This window comes from Drosophila mauritiana, chromosome 2R (genome assembly GCF_004382145.1).
Source record: "Drosophila mauritiana strain mau12 chromosome 2R, ASM438214v1, whole genome shotgun sequence".
In the NCBI taxonomy this organism is placed as follows: domain Eukaryota; kingdom Metazoa; phylum Arthropoda; class Insecta; order Diptera; family Drosophilidae; genus Drosophila; species Drosophila mauritiana.
This window is the reverse complement of record NC_046668.1, coordinates 15,246,327-15,260,324: the sequence shown is the minus strand read 5'-3', so window position 1 is coordinate 15,260,324 and position 13,998 is coordinate 15,246,327. Positions and strand designations below refer to the sequence as shown.

The following is a 13,998-nucleotide window of genomic DNA, read 5'->3' as shown; positions in this document are numbered from 1 at the left end:
TATAGAATCCATAACTATATTGGAAACTGTTCAAACGCAAACATAAGCAATGTTTCGATGTATGTACGTGTATATGTGTTAACAGGATTGTTTTAAAAACAGACAAAGATATCCCCGAAATGTGGGGAACGATGAAACCCAATAAAGAATCAATTATGTTGAAACCGTTTCCTGCTCCTGGATGATCTTTTCCTCCGCCTTTCGCTCCTTGGATTTCAAACATCGATTGAAGACCTTGGCAAAGATGTACGGCAACTCTTCCTGGCACTTCAGATTGCCTAGTTTGTGGAGTGCTCCGAAATCCAGGCAATCGATGTGCTCATCTCCATTGCAATCCTGGCCATGCTTGAACATATAATTCTGCACCGTATTCGCTGCACAGTGGGGCTGATTAACGCAGTTCGTAAAGGCTGAGAAAAGGACAGTGGAATTCAAATGGATCTATAACTCGGATATCCTGAACATACCGTCTTCGGAGAGAGCTGTATCCGTGGGCAAAGTTAGTTTGCCCGCCTCCACCCAGTAGCCCCAAGTGATCCGGAATATACCGCAGGCCCCATTTACGCAAATTGCGGATGCATTGCAGCCACTCATTGTTTCGCACAGACAGTCTAGGCAATCTTCCGTGACGGGTTTGTTTGGCACTAAATACACAGAAAAAAATACTAATCAATATATACTTATTTCAAAAAAGAGATACTTTAATACAAAAAATGTGATTTATCTTAAGCAGATCTTTTAAATATCAAATTAGTATTATATTATGGAATTATATCATATAAATTATATTCAGTGTACGAGAAAAGTTGAAATGGGCGGATGTTACAGCCGGCTTTATAGTATAAAGCTATTCCTATAAACTGGCTTTGGTTTACAGCGAACCCAGATGGATTACCATAATTATAGAGCACTCTCAACTACGTAACACAGTGGTAATAAGGTACAAATGCTACGGGATTGATGGCTTGTGTAGGTGGGTAGCACTTACCCTCATAGCTGGAACCACTGTACACCAGTAGCCACAAACAAACTAGCAATCGAAGCATAACTGAGCTTTGAATCCGATCGAGAACCCGACCTGCAAGTGCCGTGTTGACCAAACAACTGATCTCAGTTGACTCCAAGCCACTAGTTTATTAATCGAAATTAACGCCTATATTAGCTATAAGTTATTCGCACATAAATTACACCGACTCTTCCTCATAAGTTAGTTGCTAAATACTAGATTAGCTGGACTTCTGACGCTTGTCATCCCGCATGGCGTTCCTCAAACATCGTTTGAAAATGCTCTCGTAGGTGTAGGGCATATCCGCCTTGCAGTTAAAGGGACCCATGTAGTGAATAGCACCATAATCGTAACAGTTTTCCATCTGATCATCATTGCAATCCTGTCCGTACTTCACCATATAACTCTGCAAAGTATCGGCTGCACAATACGGATCGTTGGCGCAGTTGGTAAAAGCTGTGTATATTGCAAATTCAAAGGTAAGTAAATGCACTAAATTGACAGAAAATCTCTAGTTCTTACAACTATCCGTCAATGGCGAGTCACCGGGTATGGTCAATCGGCCTGAGTCCACCCACTGATCCCAGGTGATCCTGAATATGCCGCATGCCCCATTCACGCACACAGCCGTCGCGTTGCAGCCACTCAATGCCTCACACATACAGATCAGGCATTGTTCCGTGATGGGTTTTTGGACGTCGGCTTGCACCCAATTGCCACCAACTGTGAGCCCCAGTACAAAAAATACTATATGTGCACTATGCATAGCTCGAGTTGTGTATTCACTTCCGATTCGATGCCTTTCGCGATTGTTCAACCACTGAAACGATTTCAGCAGTAACTACTGGTTTTTATTATCGAAAATGAGCGCCATCGAAGGTGACTAATTTCAGTTATAGGAAATGCACCGATCTGGTTTCCAATCAGCGGTGATCCCCGTGTAAATAAAAATATTAAGTTTATTGACATATATGTATATATAATGTTTATATTTTATTTACTGAAATCCCTCATCCTCGTACTTCTCGATGCACTCCTCGAACACGCTCTGGAATTTGTAGGGCATATCCGCTTGGCAGCCATAAGCTCCCAGTTTATGGATTCGAGCATAGTCGTGGCAATCCATCTCGCCATCATCGTTGCAATCCTGATTGAACTTCTTCATATAGTTTTGCACCAAGTCGGCGGCACAGTGCGGATCATTGGCGCAGTTGATGAAGGCCTTCTCCGAATCGGGATGCTCTCCATTAACCGTCAGCTTGCCAGCATCCACCCAGTATCCCCAGGTGATGCGGAATATGCCGCAGGTTCCCTTTTCTGGACTGGTGCAAATCGCTGTGGCATTGCAGCCACTGATGGCCTCACAAATGCAGGTGAGACACAGCTCCGTTACGGGCTTATCCAGCACATGACCTGTTTATACAATTGTTTGAACATATAGCACACATATTTTTTTTACCAAAAAACGTACCTTGGCCTTGAACCAATGATGGCGACAACACCAGCAGCAGATATATAGAATATAGCAGGAAAACTCGCATTTTCCGGCAGGTTAAAGTAATAACATCCAATACCTCTGCCCCTGAAACTGCAAATGGTTCTAGCGATTCCCATGGACTGAGTACTCACCCGGTAAATACGCCAATCTAGCGGGTAATACCGGTTTATAGGGCGCATCCACACAAAGTGTTAAGAATAGTTTTACCGCATACCCCCACTCACTGACTCCTAGTTAAAACTATTAAAATCATAACCGATAATTGAATATATTAATTAATGCGTTGATTTTACTTTTAAACTTAGTGAGTTGAAAACAGAGGTCAAACTAAGTTTCATTAGGGAATAGAGAAAACCTATTTTCTTTTGTTTTTGTTTATAGCTTACAAGTAAATTGTTATTTTTAAAACTCACAACAAAAAGTATGCTACATTGCGACTTCTAAACATTTTAAAGCGTGTGTTAAAGACTAGTTTAATTTTGCTGTCTTTCAAGCTAAAATGTAGAAAATATGTAAGTAAGCAAGGAATGTAAAATGTATTTTACACGAATAATCCTACCAATGAAGTAAAATTCATTACAAGGTCCATATTTGTTGTTCATTTTAAATGCTTCACTTAATATATGAAACATGTGTGAAGCACTTAAAAGTATAAAAATATTTGCTTGTATTGTCATTTATTCTGAATCGAATTCAAATGCATTGCCATAAATAATTAATTATTACATTATTTAAATTTAATTACAACATAAATTTAGCAAGTTAATGGGTTTATTTGCTAGAGCGCACATCGATCTGCTGGAACGAATTGAGGCAGTTGGTCAGCTGCGTCTGGTACTGGTAGCTCAGCTCGCCCTTGCACCCATAGCCGCCCAGCTTGTGGATGGCAGCGAAGTCGTAGCAATCGATGGCGTTGTCTCCATTGCAGTCCTGGCCGAACTTGGTCATGTAATTCTGGATCGTGTTGGCCGCGCAGTAGGGATCGTTCACGCAGTTGGCATAGGCTGCAGCGAGATTAATGTGCACCAGATGTATGATAAGGTTTATTGCATGGGGTAATGGATGGGACACTCACCATCCTCCGACTGGGGACTCTCGTTGCCCAAGGTCAGCTTGCCGCCGTCGGCCCAATATGCCCAGGTGATGCGAAACAGGCCGCAGACTCCGCCGCCGCAGTAACGTGTCTGGTTACATCCACTGATGGCCTCGCAGATGCATCCCAGGCACACATCAGTCACCGGCTTATCTGTTTCGGGTTTAAAGATCATTCAAATCAAGTCAAATCAAATCAGTTCAGTTCAATTTTATTTTATTTCTTTTAAGATTAGCCTGAAAAGAGCGTTAGCAATGCGAGAGCAAAACTCGAATTGTGTCACACATTTTTGCTCAGATCATGTCATCGCTTTATTCAGAGCATTTGGTAATGTTTTGAATTTTTGAGAGTTATAACAAGTTGAAGACTGTGGAATTTTAACAGCTCACAGAAAAATGAAGTAGGAAACTAATTAGACGAAAATTCCAGTTAAGCAAATTGGTTTATATATTTATCTTAAACTTGTAACCAATTCTTTTAAAATGCATACATTAATTATTATAAATTCCAACGGAAGAGATTTCCGTGCAAGATAACTTTCAATGAAACAGGTACTAAAACTAATCCTAGAATGTTATCTGTGTTTTCCCGGTGCGCGCAGGTTAAGTTTTAAAAATTCAATAAAATTATAAAATATATCCAAGAAACGAAAAGCAATTCCGTTGCTTGCACGCCCATGAACCTGAAATCCATCGGCCTCACGTTCCCATCCCATTTTGTACCGAACTAGTTTTGCAACTTTCAGTGGAAACATTGAAGCATCTCCGTAGAACAAAATCCGGCAGCCCGTAGGCGAGGATGAGTCAATTAATCGGCGTTATCAAGACCTTGTTCTTGTAATTAAATTTTGTATTTTTAACGAGTATCGGCATTTTGCCAATGCGAAAAGATCGAAAGAAGCGTGAAGCACAGCATGTCATCTAGCCTTCTGGCTCACCCACACCAACACACGAGCAAAACTCGGAGGTTTCTAAGTTCAGTGACCTATGCAAAGTAATCTTCAAAGGCATAAAAATTGGGTCAATACTAAAAACGTTTTATCTATTCCCACCTTTCTATAACATTTGATATCAGTGCATATTTTAGTTTATATAAACACCTTTTCACGGGGTTTTCCTAACCCAGAGATAACCCACACGCAGCAAATTGTCACGAAAGTGGGATTTTTGAGGTCTAAACAATGGAGAATAACGATGTGCACTGCAAAATGCTGTTGCGGATTCGGGGAAATCTCCAGTAAAACTACATCCTTTTCACGAATAATGCAAAGTTAACGACTTGATTTGCGCTAATTTACCATTTAGACAATTAGTTTATTAAACAGAGAAGCAAAGAGCTCACCTCAAATAACTGCCAACGATTAATAGATTTTCAAACTTAATACCAATTAATTTCCGCCAATGTAATGGATGTATACTAATCGGAAGTAATTTCAATGGCAATGATGCGTTATTGAAAACTAACGATGTCAACTGCCCGTGTTTTAGATGATAGATGTTCGATTATGGAATCTGAAACCAATCAGAAATCTCCGAGTTTAAATGGACGTTTGTCAACCTCCAGTTACTTGTCGTATGCAAATCGCGACAAACACGATGGATGGATAAATATATCTGGGAAATCCGCTCAAGAACGAAACATGTCTTGGCGCAGAACAAAAGACACAAATATCTATACAATTGCTAATTAATGTTAATGAATGCAGACGATCAGGTATTTGTATATTTCGTGTTAAAAGCAAATCTCAGCAAATGCGTAACAAATACGTCCCGCGAACAATAACAAGAACGGAAATGTTCTCGGCTATATAATGTAAATATATGGTTTTCGATGTATTTAACTCACCCTGAGCTTGAATGAGGGCCGCGAATCCCAGGCACAAAAGAGCGCCAATAGCCAAAGTGCAGCACAATTTGTTGGCAGCCATTATAAGCAGTACTTGTGTCCGAAAAATATTTGTTTGCAAATGCAATTGAAAAGTCGCTCAACAGTATCACAACTATCTATCTGTAAACAACCGAACTCTATCGAGCTGCCCGATCAACTGAGCTGAAAGTGCTACGAGCTTCCCTTTTTTGTTGACAAAAGCTCGGCAAAAGCTTCAAAACGGAAGACTTAAGCTGAGAACTTGAGAGAGCCGGCAAGCCAGCTTAAGAGATTAATGATTTTTACCAATTATAAAAGTATACTTTTTGGTGAAAATTTAAAGTATCTTAATCATTATTTCAATATAACTGATGTGTTTTTACAATCTGAATTATCATATTTCATTTAAATATGAAGACAACTATATTTGCGTAGTTCGCTTTGCTCAAGTTTATTGTTAATATAAGAATCTCAGATGTTTAGATCTTGTTGAAGGCAGCAATGTCGACAGACTGTACGAAGTCCTCGAACTCCTCGATCTTCTCCTGCAGCAAATCGATGGACACCTTGTCGTCCTCAATGACGCACATGATCTGCAACTTGTTGATGCCATAGCCGACTGGGACCAGTTTGGAGGCGCCCCACAGCAGACCGTCCATTTCGATGGTGCGGACATGGTTCTCCATCTCCTTCATGTCGGTCTCGTCATCCCAGGGCTTGACATCAAGGAGCACCGACGACTTGGCAATGAGGGCGGGTTTCTTGGACTTCTTGGCGGCGTAAGCGGCAACTCGCTCCTGCTTGATGCGCTCGGCCTCCTCGTCCTCCTCATCGTCGGATCCGAATAGATCCACATCGTCGTCATCGTCGGCGGCGGGCTTGGCAGCAGCAGCCACAGTGGGCTTTCCACCGGCCAACTGTGGCAGAGGAGTACCCGACCAGGCGGCGCGCTCAGCGGCATCGAAGGAGGCGATGTGGCGGTACCAGCGGGCCACATTCACATTGTCGGCGGAGGGGGCCTTGCCCAGAGCATCGAACACGGACAGATCGGCCTTGCTGGGAGTATATCTACAGAAATGGGTAGAAAATTATTCGATCAGTACGTCTGCCGACGTGGTGAGGTCGTACATAACCTCACATTTAATAACGCGTGCTTACCCGCTGATGTAGCTGTTGTCGGCCAGGAAGGCGTTCAGCTCCTTCAGTCCCTGCGGGGTGGTCACATCACCGAAAGCCATTTTAAATGCGTTTTTGTGGGGTAAATTCGCGTTTAACAAATCTGTAGCCGTGCTCTGCGCAACGTTGCCGACGAAAGAAGAACAGAGTGACCTTCGCGGGAACAGGTCTTTAAAGATGTGATGAATACTGACTTCTAGTATTTCAAGCAGTCGTAACACAGGGTGACTCGCAATGTAAATAAATATCGTTCAAATATACCATACATAAAAATAAACTTGTAACGTTTATTTGTATTTTATTTTTAATAAAACATACGGATAATTAATATAAGAAAACAATATATAATTAATACCTTATTAAGGTAGCTAAATTTTATGGCCAAACAATTACGTTTGATATTTCTATATATACATATTTTATGCTTCTACTTTGAAACTTGTGAAGATAATTTACATTTCATTGAGCAAATTCACACAAATAGAGACCTAAGGCTTAATAGAAATAGAGTTTGAATGTCATATAATTTGAGTACACCCTTCATTTTCAAATAAATTTAAATAAGTCATTTAATATAAAATTTAACACAATTATACCAAAAGCGCGGACTCAAACCGTGAATACCTTATGCGCAGTGTTACCGTTGACCAAATGCAGTGAAAATCTTGAGGGTGAAAAAAACGCCACCAGTCGAGCATAATGCTACACAATTTTTTTGCAAACGCATAATTTTCACAGAAAAGCCGAAAGAAAAGATTAAGAAAACGTAGAAGAGCACGAAAAAATAACAGCTCAACTATAAGGCAGAGTTGGCAATCAAAAGTAACTAAAACGAACTTAGTAGGAAGCCACATATAACATTCATAGTATTTTCTCAGCCTTTGTGAAACAATCATCGCTTTCGGCTATTGAATTTTCAACGCGTGCGGTCAAACAGAAAAAAAAATCATAAAGAACCGAATTACATACTTATTAAAAACCCACAACTATGAGCGAGTTCCAGCAACAAGGCGGCATCAATCAATCGCAGGCACTCGCCCAGGCAATTCAGCGTGCCAAGCAGGTGAGTTCCCACCACTTGGAAGAGGAAGAAGCGGAAGTGGGCATTGATTCGGCTTCTTTTGCCCCAATCCCCAAACCAGATCGCAGCCAAGATCCAGCCCAGCCAGCAGGGCGGCGCCACAGCGGGTCCATCGCCACCGTCTTCGGGTGGAGCACCCAGCTTTAAGCGTATCAACGACGACGGCGACAGCGGTCCGGAGTCCAAACGCTCCTTGGGCAGTCCGGAATACGCCAACAATAGCTCCAACATGAGCAGCGGCAGCGGGGGTGGGGGTGGCGGAGGTCCTGGCGGTGCCAGCATTACTCAGGCAATCGCCCAGGCTGCTGCGGTAGCCGCTCGTTTGGCCGCCTCGGCGGGAACAAGCTGTGAGGAGCAGATCCGTCTGCCCGAATCGGTGGCCGGCGCCTTTATGGGTCGTTCCAGCAACGACACCATCACCCACATCCAGGCCGAGTCCGGTGTAAAAGTGCAGGTTATGCAGGATCAAGATCGCGTTATCATGCTGCGTGGTCAAAGGGATACAGTCACCAAGGGCCGCGAAATGATTCAGAACATGGCCAATCGGGCTGGCGGGGGACAGGTTGAGGTGCTGTTGACGATCAACATGCCGCCGCCGGGACCTAGCGGGTATCCACCTTACCAGGAGATCATGATTCCGGGCGCCAAGGTGGGCTTGGTCATTGGCAAGGGCGGCGATACGATTAAACAGCTGCAGGAGAAGACCGGAGCCAAAATGATCATCATCCAGGACGGACCAAACCAGGAGCTAATCAAGCCCCTTCGCATTTCCGGCGAGGCACAGAAGATAGAGCACGCCAAGCAGATGGTGCTCGACCTGATTGCCCAGAAGGACGCACAGGGTCAGCAGCAGGGTGGTCGGGGCAGCGGAGGAGGTGGCGGCGGTCCAGGCATGGGATTCAATAACTTTAATAATGGCAACGGCGGCGAGAGCACCGAAGTCTTTGTGCCCAAAATTGCAGTTGGCGTGGTGATCGGCAAAGGCGGCGACATGATACGAAAAATACAAACTGAGTGCGGCTGCAAACTGCAGTTCATCCAGGGAAAGAACGACGAAATGGGCGACCGCAGGTGCGTCATTCAGGGCACTCGCCAGCAGGTCGACGATGCAAAGCGCACCATTGATGGGCTAATTGAAAACGTGATGGTGAGTCGAAAGTATTTTTTTAAAAAGGCAAATACATTACCTATATCTAATGCGATAGCAACGGAACGGCATGAATCGAAATGGCAATGGAGGAGGCGGTGGCCCAGGAGGAGACTCTGGCAACTCAAACTACGGCTATGGATACGGTGTTAATCACGCCCAAGGTGGACGGGAGGAAATTACATTCCTAGTTCCCGCTTCCAAATGTGGAGTAGGTTTAGAAACATGGCGCCAGAGTATCAAGCTCTCTAAACGTTACCCATTTCCATGCAGATTGTTATTGGTCGCGGCGGTGAGACCATCAAGCTGATCAACCAGCAATCTGGAGCGCACACTGAAATGGATCGCAATGCCAGCAATCCCCCCAACGAGAAGCTCTTCAAATCTAAGGGCACCACCGACCAGGTGGAGGCTGCCCGCCAAATGATTTCCGAGAAGATCAACATGGAGCTGAATGTCATTTCTCGCAAGCCCATCGGTGGCGGTCCCGGCGGTGGTGGCGGAAATTCTGGCGGTGGCCAGAACAACTCCCACCACAATCAGCAGCAAGGCGGCTATGGTGGCCAGAATCAAATGCAGGGAGGCGATCCCAACTCGGGAGCTGGCTACCAACAACAGCCTTGGGGTGGACCTTACGGGCAGCAGGGTTGGGATCCGTCCGGTCAACAGCAGCAAATGGCCATGGCTAATCAAGGAGGCGCTGCTGCTGGAGGAGCTTCCGGTGGCCAAGACTACTCGGCTCAGTGGATCGAGTACTACAAGTAAGCATTCACCAACAACGCTTTCATAAATATCTTTATATAAACCTATATCCTTCCAATTTAGACAAATGGGATGCCATCGTGAGGCTGAAATGATCGAGCAGCAAATGAAGGCCAAGCAGGCGGGCGGCTCCTCCGGTCCTGTCCAGCCGCAACAGCAGCAACAACCCCAACAGCAGCAACAGTCCCAGCAGCAGCCAGGAGGCGCTGGTGCCGGAGGAGCCGACTACAGTGCCCAGTGGGCGGAGTACTATCGCAGCGTGGGCAAGATTGAAGAAGCTGAGGCCATCGAAAAGACATTAAAGAATAAGGTGGGTGGAATGCCATCCCTTCGATACAATATTATCTATATAATGAAAATACTTAAAATTAGCAGCAGAACGGAGCTGGTGGACAGAGCAGTACGCCGAATTCCAGCCAGGGCGGCCCCAGCACCGGCCAGCAGCAGCCCAATCCCGCTGCGGCGGCGGCGGCAGCAGCTGCTGCTGCAGCGGCGGCCGGTGGTTATGGCCAGAGCATGACGCCCACTCAGTATGCACAGTATTCGCAGTATTATGCAGCTGCGGCTGCAGCTGGTGGTCAGCCCCAGGGAGCGCCTCAGCCCGGTGGAGGGCAGGGCGGTGGTCCGCCGGGCAACTATCCTGGCAATTATCCGGGCGCTGGCTACGGCGGCTATCCCGGTGCGCCGGGCCAACAGCAGCAGAAATCGCACAAAAACGACAATCACTGAGGACGTTCGGCGGGATCGGAATCGTCGGTGGCGGGAAGGAGGTGTATGTGGGAGTGGAAGCGAACGCCGAAGTGGAAGATGCTGCGGGTTGAGGACGATGCAGGTGCCTTGAATGGGGTGAGTTTTTAAGCTAAAAACATTTCCAGTAGTTGTCAGAGGAGTGTGTTTATGTATATTCTATTGAAATTGAATTGCCGCCTATAAATTATATGCATTACGTATTTTTGCTTTGTCCATCTGCTTAAAAATGATCGATTTATTTTAGAAAATCAATACTCCTCATCTGCATTACAAATATTTTTACACTATACAATTTTGGGTTCACATTTTCCAATTATGTTGGTACGAATTTGTATTTTGGTCGAGATCAATTTTTCGGAAAGGATTTTAGGCAATGACAATCATGTGTCATAGTAATGGCCCACATCGGATGGGTTGTTTGCTTGCAGATGATTATCATTTTCCTCCAAATCTAAGTTTGTTGACTCAATTGGAAAATAGTGTGATCCATTGCCTACATTATGACTTGTAATAGCCTAACCAAATCTTGTTTACCATGCGTAAAACTCTTTGCAGTGATCTATTGTTCTACTATGTCCTATGTCTTTTATCCCCCCACAAAACTAGCAAATCAGAAATGAAAAGCAAATGATTTTTAATTGCAATAACAACAGCAAAAGCAAAAGCAGAAGCATCACCATGGGATGAAGGCGGACATCAGGCGAGGACCCGGATAAATCGGAGAACGTTAAGCTTTTGCAGAATTGTAAATTAATTCTATTAACACTGTCTATTATTTGGATACTGCATATAATTTCACCACTAGCTTGTAAGCGATTATCCCGAGATCCTAAGTCTACTTTTACCTTATAACATATAACTCCGACCGATTGAAACATAATGCTCTTGCTGTTCATGATCACCACTTGCACAGACATACTAAGAGACGCTAATTGAATCCGTTTTGGGTGTTTTTTTCATTTTTTATACACATCTGCATATATATAGTTATATATATACATATATACATATATATACATCGCATATATAGGTTCTTTCACCGTCAAATCAGGCAACCAATCTGCAATGGGCGTTCTAGTAATTAAAGGCACCCTTTGTTAAACTTCTCAACTTTAATGGTAGCAATAAACAAATCGAACGTTTTATATACACGAACTCATTTTCACGTACTTAGCTTAGCTTAGTTGTACTAGAAGCCATTTGAACTATATATGATCGACATTTACACTTGATCATATATACATATGTCTGCTGATCTGGTAAGATTTAAAAGATTTGATCGAACCTTTCTATTCAATTTGATTCAAGTGAGGGCCTGGTACAAAAGGTTATCTTCTTTAATTGATATTTAACATCTTGCATAACAATATTTTCATCTTTCAGTTCTGGAGAATCCATGAAATCATTTTTGTAGCACTAAGGTGAAACTGAACTGACTTTTAAATTATTTCGTGCTCTATAATATTTTTTTAAATTATAAACCTGGTTTGAATATACTTGCAATATTTACCTTTAAACGAACGCGCAGGATAATCATGCTTGCTTTAATATCTATTTCACCGAATGCAAACATAAAGTATGTTATTTTCAGAGGCCGCTCTTCAGACCAGTTAATAGCAGAAATACGAAATCAAACCCCAAAACTTTTTCACACTATAACAAAACAAAAAACAAAAAAAAAACACGATGAAATACGAACCATACATATATTGTAAAAGTGTCAAACTTGGTAAGATTGTGTGTTGTTATTACTGTCTATTAAACATATTGCAATTGAAACAATGAAACTTACCCAATGAATGTAGGTCTACCATAATTTAGTCTTAATACCGATATATAATCTAAGTTTTACGTCTCCCCAAATATCTGATTGTTGCAACAGCAGATCAACCATATTGTAACCGTTGTTCGGCCACGCAGGATCAGTTCGGGACTACCATCCAAATCCTGATCTCCGTCCTGCGGCCGGCAAAGCATTGAATAAACATTTAATATACCATATAATATATTTCAACATACATATTGCCAGCACGGAGCATTTCTGTGCTGTGTGTCCTATTGCGTTTCTATTAATTACATTTATACCCGTTACTTGTCTTGGCATATATAGTATATATATTTTTCAAGTTAGTTGTCTATATATTCCGCTAAATGATGCATGATATGCCACTACATTTTCAAGTTCCCTCATCCTAAACCAAAACATTAATGAATAGTAACGGGTATCAGATAGTCGGGACTCGACTGTATCGCTCTTGATTTATATATCCAGCTGATTGTTTATGCCACATATGAAAATCGTTTATTGAGCGTATTTTCAGAGGTTCTGGTCGTTCTTGCTCGTGGAAGAGATCTTGGGGATCGGGACGGGCTTTTGACTTTTCCCAGGGATGGTCGATTGATTGCCACATTATTGGGTATGCTTGGAACCACATTGGAGTACAATTTTAATATCAAACTGCACATATATTATACCCATAACTGATTATCCTGAATATTTTTTATACTACATACTATTCCTTGACAATTGACTATATATATGCATATATTTATATACGTATTTCTCAATAATTGCCTAGCAAAACGAACGATATTTGATTTCCCGAACAGTGCTCCCTATTGATAAATTCTGTGCTGTATACATATTTGTAAAATATCGTTTAAAGGTATCATTTGCTTGCTCTATAAGCGGTTTACATTGGCTCCCAAGCCAATCCCTAATTTATACTATTCCATTTTGTGTACTATAATATATTGAATATATTTCGTATAATAAGAGCGATTCAGGTCTAGAATTAAAAAAAATATCCGAATAATATGGCAGTTTGAAAGAGAAGAACCCAATTTTCTATGGTTGTGGGAAGTCGATTTTCTTTTTTCATTCTAGCAAAGGTTTTTAAGGACATCCTGCGTATCCTATATCGTCCAAGGTAAGTATGACCCAACCAAATATTAAAAGTAGAACGTTCAATAACCCATTTCGTTGAGCATTTCTTTTGGGTCCAATGTCAAGCCGTTTATTTTGCAATCAAATGATATTTTTGAAATTTACATTTCTGCATACATTTCCATTCGTTTCATTTAAATTACGTGCTTTGATCTATTTGCAGGAACAATTGAGAGAAAAGTTGATTCCTTCTCCCGTATTATCCACACTTCTCATTGATATATGTATTTTTGTCCCGAAATTGATATTTACATTGTTTTTTTTAACATATATTAACCATTTTTGACAATATATATATATATATATTATATCTGAATCATAACTGACTATCTGTATGTTTCAGCGTTTTGTCCACTCGACAGCTTTCAATTACCACCCGGTAAATCCCCGACAGAAATTAGTTTAATTATTTTCTTAAATCGTATAGATATTTGTTAAATTCAATTGTAGAAAATGTCCTAATTGAACAATTTTACATTTCAAATAAACTTCCCATTCTACAACCCAAAATAAAGCATATGTTTCCTTCAAATTAAGTCAGAATATATATGGACTACTTAAAAAGAACGTTTTTAGAAAAAAAAAAATCAGATTACTTCCGCCACTGGAATTTTGATCCATTTTAATAATTCCAACCCATTTAGAAAATCGATAAGGTTTCTCTTAATTTGT

The 13,998-nt window shown here is 42.0% G+C and overlaps 6 protein-coding genes across 9 annotated transcripts; 1 reads left to right on the top strand and 5 right to left on the bottom strand.

Moving 5' to 3' along the window:
• Positions 1–52: 52 nt before the first annotated feature.
• LOC117136919 (lysozyme) lies at positions 53–1,072 on the bottom strand. Its single transcript, XM_033298055.1, has 3 exons — positions 989–1,072; positions 468–644; positions 53–410 (listed from the first exon to the last, which is right to left on the bottom strand). Exons 1-3 carry the CDS (start codon positions 1,044–1,046, stop codon positions 154–156), a joined length of 492 nt encoding a protein of 163 aa, XP_033153946.1. The 5' UTR covers positions 1,047–1,072; the 3' UTR covers positions 53–153.
• Positions 1,073–1,110: 38 nt separating this feature from the next.
• Positions 1,111–1,847, bottom strand: LOC117136921 (lysozyme 2). Its single transcript, XM_033298057.1, has 2 exons — positions 1,529–1,847; positions 1,111–1,462 (listed from the first exon to the last, which is right to left on the bottom strand). Exons 1-2 carry the CDS (start codon positions 1,770–1,772, stop codon positions 1,227–1,229), a joined length of 480 nt encoding a protein of 159 aa, XP_033153948.1. The 5' UTR covers positions 1,773–1,847; the 3' UTR covers positions 1,111–1,226.
• Positions 1,848–1,947: 100 nt separating this feature from the next.
• On the bottom strand, positions 1,948–2,605 carry LOC117136920 (lysozyme). Its single transcript, XM_033298056.1, has 2 exons — positions 2,478–2,605; positions 1,948–2,419 (listed from the first exon to the last, which is right to left on the bottom strand). The coding sequence occupies exons 1-2, from the start codon at positions 2,545–2,547 to the stop codon at positions 2,004–2,006; spliced, it is 486 nt and encodes a 161-aa protein (XP_033153947.1). The 5' UTR covers positions 2,548–2,605; the 3' UTR covers positions 1,948–2,003.
• Positions 2,606–3,219: 614 nt separating this feature from the next.
• Positions 3,220–5,653, bottom strand: LOC117137906 (lysozyme). The gene is made up of 3 exons (XM_033299651.1): positions 5,443–5,653; positions 3,580–3,750; positions 3,220–3,508 (listed from the first exon to the last, which is right to left on the bottom strand). Exons 1-3 carry the CDS (start codon positions 5,522–5,524, stop codon positions 3,276–3,278), a joined length of 486 nt encoding a protein of 161 aa, XP_033155542.1. The 5' UTR covers positions 5,525–5,653; the 3' UTR covers positions 3,220–3,275.
• Positions 5,654–5,889: 236 nt separating this feature from the next.
• LOC117137907 (probable elongation factor 1-beta) lies at positions 5,890–6,798 on the bottom strand. Its single transcript, XM_033299652.1, has 2 exons — positions 6,622–6,798; positions 5,890–6,531 (listed from the first exon to the last, which is right to left on the bottom strand). The coding sequence occupies exons 1-2, from the start codon at positions 6,699–6,701 to the stop codon at positions 5,943–5,945; spliced, it is 669 nt and encodes a 222-aa protein (XP_033155543.1). The 5' UTR covers positions 6,702–6,798; the 3' UTR covers positions 5,890–5,942.
• A 520-nt stretch (positions 6,799–7,318) lies between these two features.
• On the top strand, positions 7,319–12,397 carry LOC117137904 (far upstream element-binding protein 3). 4 transcript variants are annotated; one of them, XM_033299647.1, is made up of 8 exons: positions 7,319–7,461; positions 7,518–7,702; positions 7,782–8,867; positions 8,926–9,078; positions 9,141–9,628; positions 9,693–9,939; positions 10,005–10,475; positions 10,935–12,397. In XM_033299647.1, exons 2-7 carry the CDS (start codon positions 7,628–7,630, stop codon positions 10,356–10,358), a joined length of 2,403 nt encoding a protein of 800 aa, XP_033155538.1. In that variant the 5' UTR covers positions 7,319–7,461; positions 7,518–7,627; the 3' UTR covers positions 10,359–10,475; positions 10,935–12,397. The 4 variants fall into 4 exon arrangements, with proteins under 4 accessions (XP_033155538.1, XP_033155536.1, XP_033155534.1 ...); XM_033299645.1 differs by having other exon boundaries at positions 10,002–10,475; positions 10,986–12,397; XM_033299643.1 differs by having other exon boundaries at positions 10,002–10,475.
• The last annotated feature ends 1,601 nt before the right edge of the window (positions 12,398–13,998 follow it).